This window comes from Humulus lupulus, chromosome 2, assembly GCF_963169125.1.
Source record: "Humulus lupulus chromosome 2, drHumLupu1.1, whole genome shotgun sequence".
Classification (NCBI taxonomy): Eukaryota; Viridiplantae; Streptophyta; class Magnoliopsida; order Rosales; family Cannabaceae; genus Humulus; species Humulus lupulus.
The window spans coordinates 52,907,211-52,917,075 of record NC_084794.1 but is presented as its reverse complement, the minus strand read 5'-3'; the positions used below and the strand labels follow the sequence as shown (position 1 = coordinate 52,917,075).

General features: G+C 39.1%; 1 protein-coding gene across 1 annotated transcript; it reads left to right on the top strand.

Annotated features, from left to right (window-relative positions):
• Positions 1-231: 231 nt before the first annotated feature.
• On the top strand, positions 232-9,430 carry LOC133814262 (DNA-directed RNA polymerase subunit beta-like). The gene is made up of 3 exons (XM_062247250.1): positions 232-861; positions 915-2,393; positions 9,151-9,430. The coding sequence occupies exons 1-3, from the start codon at positions 266-268 to the stop codon at positions 9,428-9,430; spliced, it is 2,355 nt and encodes a 784-aa protein (XP_062103234.1). The 5' UTR covers positions 232-265.
• Positions 9,431-9,865: the final 435 nt, after the last annotated feature.

Sequence of the window (9,865 nt, the reverse complement as noted above, 5' to 3'; positions counted from 1 at the left end):
ACTCCCTAAGTCTAAGTGGAATTTATCACCCCCTTTCCGTTTGTATCTGTTGCAAATTCCGATTTGAGAATAAAATTCTCTTTATTCCTCCGTTCATACGTATTGCTCCATCTATTTATATTATATGGAGTTACGTAAAATTTCATGTGATTCAGTAATAAACAGAATATAAATTCCATCATTGCTATATCGATTTATCTTATTTGATGAAGAATGGGAAAATAATGGGATTTTTTCTATAAATAGAAACGGGAAATAAAAAAAAATGCTTGGGGATGGAAATGGGAAAATGTCTACAATACCCGGATTTAATCAGATACAATTTGAAGGGTTTTGTAGGATCATTGATCAGGGCTTAACAGAAGAACTTTATAAGTTTCCAAAAATGGAAGATACGGATCAAGAAATTGAATTCCAATTATTTGTGGAAACATATCAATTGGCAGAACCATTGATAAAAGAAAGAGATGCTGTATATGAATCACTCACATATTCTTCTGAATTATATGTATCTGCCGGATTAATTTGGAAAACCAGTAGGGATATGCAAGAACAAACTATTTTTATTGGAAACATTCCTCTAATGAATTCCCTGGGAACTTCTATAGTAAATGGAATATACAGAATTGTGATCAATCAAATATTGCAAAGCCCTGGTATCTATTGCCGGTCAGAATTGGACCATAACGGAATTTCGGTCTATACCGGCACCATAATATCAGATTGGGGAGGAAGATTAGAATTAGAGATTGATAGAAAAGCAAGGATATGGGCTCGTGTGAGTAGGAAACAGAAAATATCTATTCTAGTTCTATCATCGGCTATGGGCTCAAATCTAAGGGAAATTCTAGAGAATGTTTGTTACCCTGAAATTTTCTTGTCTTTCCTGAATGATAAGGAGAAAAAAAAATTAAGTCAAAAGAAAATGCCATTTTGGAGTTTTATCAACAATTTTCTTGTGTAGGCGGAGATCCGGTATTTTCTGAATCCTTATGTAAGGAATTACAAAAGAAATTCTTTCAACAAAGATGTGAATTAGGAAGAATTGGTCGACGAAATATGAACCGTAGACTGAATCTTGATATACCTCTGAACAATACATTTTTGTTACCACGAGATATATTGGCAGCTGCGGATCATTTGATTGGAATGAAATTCGGAATGGGTATACTTGACGATATGAATCATTTGAAAAATAAACATATTCGTTCTGTAGCGGATCTTTTACAAGATCAATTTGGATTGGCCCTAGTTCGTTTAGAAAATATGGTTAGAGGAACTATGAGTGGGGCAATTAGGCATAAATTGATACCGACCCCTCAGAATTTGGTAACTTCAACTACATTAACAACTACTTATGAATCTTTTTTCGGATTACACCCATTATCTCAAGTTTTGGATCGAACAAATCCATTGAAACAAATTGTTCATGGGAGAAAATCGAGTTATCTGGGCCCTGGAGGATTGACAGGACGAACTGCTAGTTTTCGGATACGAGATATCCACCCTAGTCACTACGGACGCATTTGTCCTATTGATACGTCCAAAGGAATCAATGTTGGACTTATTGGATCCTTATCAATTCATGCGAGGATTGGTCATTGGGGATCTCTAGAAAGTCTGTTTTATGAAATCTCTGAGAGATCAAAAAAAGTACGGATGCTTTATTTATCACCAAGTCGAGATGAATACTATATGGTAGCGGCAGGAAATTATTTGGCACTGAATCGAGGTAGTCAGGAAGAACAGGTTGTTCCGGCTCGATACCGTCAAGAATTCCTGACTATTGAATGGGAACAGGTTCATCTTCGAAATATTTTTCCCTTCCAATATTTTTCTATTGGAGCTTCCCTCATTCCTTTTATCGAGCATAATGATGCGAATCGTGCTTTAATGAGTTCTAATATGCAACGTCAAGCAGTTCCTCTTTCTCGATCGGAAAAGTGCATTGTTGGAACTGGGTTGGAATCCCAGGTGGCTCTAGATTCCGGAGTTCCCGCTATAGCCGAACATGAGGGAAAGATCATTTATACCGATACTGACAAGATCATTTTATCGGGCAATGGAGATACTTTAAGCATTCCATTAGTTATATATCAACGTTCCAACAAAAATACTTGTATGCATCAAAAACCCCAAGTTGCACGAGGTAAATGTATTAAAAAGGGACATATTTTAGCAGACGGTGCTGCGACAGTTGGCGGCGAACTATCTTTGGGAAAAAATGTATTAGTAGCTTATATGCCATGGGAGGGGTACAATTTTGAGGATGCAGTATTCATTAATGAGCGTTTGGTATATGGGGATATTTATACTTCTTTTCATATACGGAAATATGAAATTCAAACTCATGTGACAAGCCACGGGCCTGAAAGAAGCCATGTGACGATAGGGTCACCAGAGCTTAACTGATAGGTGATTCTTTCATAAGTTTGATCAGGACAGGTGCATGGTGAATGGTCACCAACATAACCTTCCTCCCGACTCTAGAGTCGTGCTATGGACAGCGTCCCCTAGCCATGTGACAAACATTCACCGGGGTCATATACCTTGGCTATAAACATCTGGTCATAGACCAGGGAAGCGCTTATAAGTTCTTCGACCTTAGGGTCGGTCTCGCACTAATGCCATGGAGCTATTCAATGCGTGATCATCGACCTTAGGGTCGGTCTGGCATTAGTTCCTTAGAGCCACTCAATGCACGATTCTCGACTTTAGAGTCGGTCCAGCATTAATGCCATGGAGCCATTCAATGCATGATTCATCGACCTTAGGGTCGGTCTAGCATTAATTCCATAGAGCCATTCAATGCGTGATTCTCGACTTTAGAGTCGGTCCCTGACTAGTCAGTGTCATACACAAGTAAGTCATGCTGCCAATCATATATCACATGTTCCATATCCATAGACAAGGTGTTAAACATGCTTACTAAACATGTATTAGTACAATTAGGACCATGCACAACCACAGAGGCACAAGCTCTAAATAATATCATACTCAATATACGAAGCATGTCCTAATCACAAGTTTCTCATGTATCATATGCAATATATCCAGCAATCCAACATGCACCAATAACAGCCATGCATGTCACGTTTAATCGTCAACCAACATGCATCAAGAATAGCCATGCATGTCATACATGATAATCAACCAACATGTCCCGATAATAACCATGCATGTCACATATACACAGGGTGCAGTTTTCTTACCTCAGATTCGAGCTAGAACCAATATAAAAACGACCCTTGAGAACGATCAACCTTTAAGCCCTAAGCGGTCACATAATCATAACCAAATATGGAACACCATCAATAACATGATAATCAAAGGTTTCCACACCAATATCTAGCCTCCAAGAGACCAATCCAAACTAATACAAGTAGTAGGGTCACTCCTGAGGCCCATAGCTAAGTTCCCAGGGTCAAAACGAGCAAACGGGATGAAAACAGGGCAAGGGCTGCAGCCCTAGCACCTTGGGCCGCGGCCCCCAGGGTTCTCTGAGGCAAGGGCCGTAGCCCCCCCATCAAGGGCCGCGGCGCCCAGCAAGGCCAAATTCCTGACACCTGCTTCATCGAACTAGGGCCGCGGCCCCCAACCCTGGGCCATTCCCAAACACGTTTTAAACACTCCAAATCCTCCAAAAACATACCCAAACATTCCCCAATCATCAAATCAAAGTTCCCAAGCTTCCCAATACTCCAAAACCCTCAAAACCCAAAGCTCAAACCAACCAAAAACTCAACAATTAACAAAGTCCAATTCTAAGCTTAAAAACTTTAAAAACTTAAAACTTCAAACTTAGATTACCTTTGATTGGGTTGTTTCTTGTCAAATCCTTCGGTTAAGAAGCTTCTAATCTTTCCTAGGATCGCTATACCTCGACCCTCACTTGATTCCGACTCCTAGAACTCAAGATTCCTCAAAAATGCTCGAACGGTAAAACAGACTGTTTTGAGAGAGAACGAGAAGTTTCTAACGTACGTTCTTATCTGACAAGCTACTTCAAGCTTAAGTAACCTCAAATAAAACCTAGTGCTCGGGGTCCCGAAAACACTCCCGGGGACACTATAGTCAAAACTTCCAGAATTTCACCATGATCTCAAATATTCCCAATCTATCACCAAATAAACATTTCTATTACCCCGAAATTGACCCCACTATGACGAAACCGCTAATCCATTACATATGACCGTCTCATGTCGAATAGCTCGAATATATCTCCATAATAATGAAATCTCATTCACAAATTACAATATGCACCCAATTTTCAAATATGCCCTCAACAGGCCAAATTACCAAAATGCCCTTATCATTATAAATACACCCATATGCATGCATTTACCATCATATAATAATATAATTCACGTAAACATGCATATAATCATTAAATACAATAATAAATCAATTATGGCCCTCCCGGCCTCCTAATCAAGGTCCTAAACCTTATTAGGAAATTTGGGGCATTACAGAATGTGTAGCAAAATGCCTTACATGTCAACAAGTTAAGGCTGAACATCAGAGACCCGCTGGAACTTTGCCACCATTAGAGATTCCTGAATGGAAATGGGAAGATATAGCTATGGACTTTGTGATGGGATTACCCAGGACCGCCAAGCAGCATGACTCTGTTTGGGTGATAGTAGATAGACTCACAAAATCTGCCCACTTCTTGCCGGTAAGAATAGTTTATAACACCGAGCAGTATGCAGAGCTTTACGTGGCAGATATAGTGAGATTACATGGAGTTACAAAGACGATAGTCTCTGATAGAGGATCGGTTTTCACATCAAAGTTCTAGAAAGGTCTACAACGTGCAATGGGCACTAAGTTAAAACTAAGTACGGAATTTCACCCTCAAATTGATGGTCAGTCAGAACATACCATACAAATATTAGAAGATATGCTGAGGGCATGTGCGTTAGACTTTTCAGGATCATGGAGCAAGTATCTTCCATTGATAGAATTCTCTTACAACAACAGTTTTAGGCAGTAATAGGCATGGAACCTTATGAGATGCTATATAGATGGAAATGTCGATCACCACTTCATTGGGATGAGGTTGGTGAAAGACGATATTTAGGACCTGAGGCTGTAAGAGAAGCAACTGAGGCAGTAGAAAACATAAGACAACGAATTATTGCCGCTCAAAGTTGCCAGAAGAGCTATGCCGATGCTAAAAGGCGAACTGTTGACTTTTTAGTAGGTGATCAAGTCTTTCTCAAAGTTTCTCTGATGAAGGGGATTATGCGCTTTGAAAAGAAAGGAAAGTTAAACCCGAGGTTTATAGGTCATTTTGAGATATTGGATAAAGTAGGGCATGTAGCATATCGGTTGGCTTTACCACCATCATTAGCTGAAACGCATAACATTAGTCATGTATCGATGTTGAGAAAATACATATCAGATCCATCCCATGTGCTCGATTACAAGGCTCTGGAGTTAAAACAAGATTTCAGTTATGAAGAAAGGCCAGTACGCATTCTAGAGCGGGGAACTAAGGAGTTAAGGTCCAAAAGTGTCCCTATGGTTAAAATCTTGTGGAGCAATAGCACAGAAAGAGAGGCCACATGGGAATTGGAGGAATATATGAGGGAGCAATATCCCGAGATTTTTTTTGTCTCAAAATTTTACTTAGTAGTAGTAGAAATAGTTAGGGAATTTTAGTTTTCGTGGATATTGGTCAAAGCAGAGATTTAGTTAGAAACTCGTAGAAATAGTTATGGTTTTTATAAGTTTAACTTATGGTTTAGAAATACTAATTTTAACATAAGGTTTAATTAATATAGCTGGTCCTAGAAATATTATTTATTATAACATAAGGTTTAGATAGAATAATTAAGAACGTGACACTTGTCACATGTATGATTATTAATGATTTAAGCATTTTGGATGAATCTATTAATAAAGGATAGATCTAGAAGGTCTAGAACCTTTCCTCATCTGTTAGGATCACATTTTACTCAGTCAAAGTGGTTTAAACAAATTCAAGTGTGCTGAAAGTGTGCAAAAACGTGTTTAAAATATCAGTGTATGCTGATATATCGCAGCTATTGGGGCCGATATATCACCTATGTTGATACAGAATTCATGTCGACTTCGCACGAACGAAACCACGGACCCTCAGGATTATGGTGTAGGCAATATATCATCTATAGGAGGCGATATATCGGCTTCAGTAGCCATTTTTGAATCTTCGTGGAACCCGGAACTAGAAACAGCCCTCAACAACATTGACTTGTTCTTGAAAGTTTTTTACCGAGTTCTGGGTATCTGTTGAGCGAAAAATGTATTTTTAATCATTTATTTATTCATTTAAATGGGAATTAGTTTCACTCCTTGAACTCTATAAATAGGACCCTTCACTCAGCCATTCTCTTCATCATTCAAGCACATTTCAGAGCCTTCAAGCTACTAAGTTCATTCTAGAGAGAAATACTAGGGTTTTGGGGTTAAAAGCTTTCCAATCTAAGCTTTTCTAAACACTTGGGAAGTAAGCTTTTGTGTGATTTCGGTGTTTGAGGTATAGATCGAAGCTCTAAGCTATCTACGGTACCGTTAATCTTCAGGTTTAGTCCATTTCCATTCTTCTTATTCTTTCCTTTTATTTCAAAACCTAACTTGTTGTAATGACTTTTGGTTAGGTTTTCAAACTTAAGGTTTTTGGTAAGTCTTTTTTCGATGGTTTAAATATTTTCTTCATCGTCTTTTCTCTAGAGGACTTATGGTTTCTTTATGTTTGGTTTTAGGAGTTTCCAATCCCACTCTTGTCTCCAATATCCCGGTGTTTGGTAAGGAAAATGAGGTAGTTTAGTTTATGATCTAGTTTATGTTTTGTATGACCTAACATTTCAAGTACAATAAAGGGGTAAGTGTGTCTGGACCTAAGGTGTCCAATGATGTATGATGAACTTATGTCCGGTAGGCTTGGTAGCCAAAATTTTATGATGGACCTAAGTTGATGTCCGGTGTATGATGGACTTTTGTCCGGGGTTTAATTGCCACCCCCTGTATAAGCACTTATCTTTTTATTATATCTTTCTTGTTATTATGACCTATAGTTATGATTATAATCTATGAACTATAGTTACGATTATGACTTATGACCTATGATATATGACTATGATTATGACTTAGATTATGACTTAGGCTATGATATGACCTATGGTTTTGTGATGCGATATGATTAGTATAAATAAGTTTTTTTTATGACTCTTGTGTAATTTAGGATATGTTGATTAAATGATTATATAACTAACTCTTGTTTATATTTTCCTTATTGGGATTAGAAGCTCACCCCTTATGATGTTGTTGTAAAGAAAATTGATGATAGAAAGGCTGGTGGCGAGTGGGACCCAGGAGCTTCGTGATGTATTCGTGGGGATCATATTAAAGAATGTGTTCTTTTGAAGTTTTATTTAAAATTTCCTCATTTTAATATGTTAAAGGCAATTATTTTATTTTTGTATAGCCATGGATCCATATATTTATTTTCAAGTTTTTATTTAATAAAAGAGCAATATTTATGATTATGATCCAACGCTGTGTTCTCGATAATTTATGAGAAATTAGGGCGTTACACTTCCCTCTTGGCCCCCTAATCAAGGCGCTAAGCCTTATTAGGGAAATTGGGATGTTAAAGAGCTCACCTTTCAGGCTCTTAAAAAGAACCTTGGTGAGCAACCAATATTATCCAAACCAGTCACGGGGGAAGTATTGAACTTGTACCTCGCTACAACTGAGCATGCAATTAGTGGAGCACTTGTTCGAGTGGAAGAGAAAGTACAAAGACCAGTCTACTATGTCAGCAAAAGATTGCTGGGAGCTAAATTGAGATATCCATTGATGGAAAAGCTATCACTATGCCTAGTTCATGCATCTCGAAAGCTTCGACCTCACTTTCAAGCGAATCCTATCCATGTGTTGGCTGATCAGCCACTAAGACAGATATTAGTGAAACCTGAAGCATCTAGAAGCTATTAAAGTGGGCGGTTGAACTCGAGCAATTCAAGATCACATACCACCTGAGAGCGATGATAATAGGTCAGGCCTTGGCTTACTTTATAGTCGAATGTACATCAATCACCAACGAAGAAGTCATAACCCCAACTCACGAGCTGTCGAGACTTTATGTCGATGGATCCTCCAACGAGACCGAATCGGGGGCATGCATTATCCTAATAACTCCATCAATACATAGGGTTCACTCTACCTTAAGGTTTGGCTTCAAGGCTACAAATAATGAAGCTGAATATAAGGCACTGTTAGTAGGGCTCCAAGTAGCTTCCGAGCTAAAAGTTAAGGCCATACACTGCTATAGTGATTCTTAGTTGGTAGTCAACCAAGTGTTAGGAGAGTACCAGGCTCAGGGGATTAAGATGGCAGCATACCTGGAAAAAGTCAAAGAGACATTGGAACAATTCGAGTTCTACGTGATCGAGTAGGTTCCGCGAGAATCGAATGCAGACGCCCTAGCTCGATTCGCCACAACTAGGAGGCTGACACACTCAATGTGGTACCAATGGAGTTCTTTCCAGAGCCAAGCATAACCGAGCCTGGCGAGGTTGAAATTGACATAATACAATCGCAACTTACTTGGATGACACTGATAATCGATTACCTCGAAACTGGGAACCTACCTGTAGACCGGAACGAGGCCCAAAAATTAATGTACAAAATACCAAGGTATACTATCTTGGAAGGGATATTGTATAGAAGAGGATATTCCATGACGTTATTGCAATGTGTAAACTCACCTGAAGCTAAGAAAATCCTAGAAGAAATTCACAAAGGATTATGCGGAGATCACACAGGGGCACAACCTCTCAAAGAAAGTAATAAGGGAAGGATGTTTCTGGTCGACGGTAAAGGCAGACTCGTTTGAATATGTAAAACTCTGTAAAAAGTGTCAACTGTTTGCATCGATACCTCGAATTCCCCCTACCGAGCTCACCATGATGAGCTCCCCTTGGTCGTTCACAATGTGGGGAATTGATTTTGTTGGATTCCTACCAATGGGAAAAGGTGGAGTCAAATATGTAGTATTTGTCATAGACTACTTCACAAAATGGATCGAGGCTGAACCTCTGGCCACATTCACCTCGAAAAAGGTTTTGGACTTTGTGGTAAAAAAAAAAACATCATTTGTAGGTATGGGATGCCAAGAAAGATAGTCTCGGACAATGGAACGCAATTCGACAACGAGTTGTTTACACAGTTCTGCGAGAATAATGGGATTGTTAAAAGCTTCTCCTCAGTGGCCCATACTCAAGCAAATGGTCAGGTTGAACCTGTAAACAAGACTCTCAAGATTTTTATAAATAACAGGCTTGAAGAAGCTAAAGGAAGATGGCCCGAAGAATTACCACAAGTTTTATGGGCCTATAGACGACAACTCGAACCTCAACCGAACATACAGCCTTCTCCCTAGCCTATGGCTGCAAGGAAATGTTACCAATTGAGGTCGAAGTCCCTACTATAGGGCGTGAGGCAGATAACCAAGACTCAAACCAATCCCATCTCACAGAATCCCTAGACCTAATTGAAGAAAAGTGAGATGAATCACAGCTCAAAAATGTTGCATACCAGGAAAGGGCTACAAGATATTTCAACAAAAGGGTTCGAGATAGACACTTTGGATTGGGAGACTTGGTATTGAGGCGCATATATTTTGCCACACGAGACCCCTCTGCAGGCGTGCTCAAACCTAATTGGGAGGGACCTTACCAAATTGAATCCATCATTCGACTTGGAGTCTATAAACTAGCTCAATTGAATGGAGAATTGGTCCCACGAGCTTGGAACATGGAACATCTACGACCATATTATCAATAGATTATGGGATGATGTCTATTTAGTTGTAACT

Excerpts from the sequence above, each read along its gene's own strand:
- LOC133814262 (XM_062247250.1), top strand. The coding sequence starts at position 266 with ATGCTTGGGGATGGAAATGGGAAAATGTCTACAATACCCGGATTTAAT. Across the intron at positions 862-914 it reads GAAATTCTAGAGAATGTTTG|GTCAAAAGAAAATGCCATTT; the intron begins TTACCCTGAAAT and ends AAAAAAAATTAA. Across the intron at positions 2,394-9,150 it reads AGAAGCCATGTGACGATAGG|GTATGGGATGCCAAGAAAGA; the intron begins GTCACCAGAGCT and ends CATCATTTGTAG.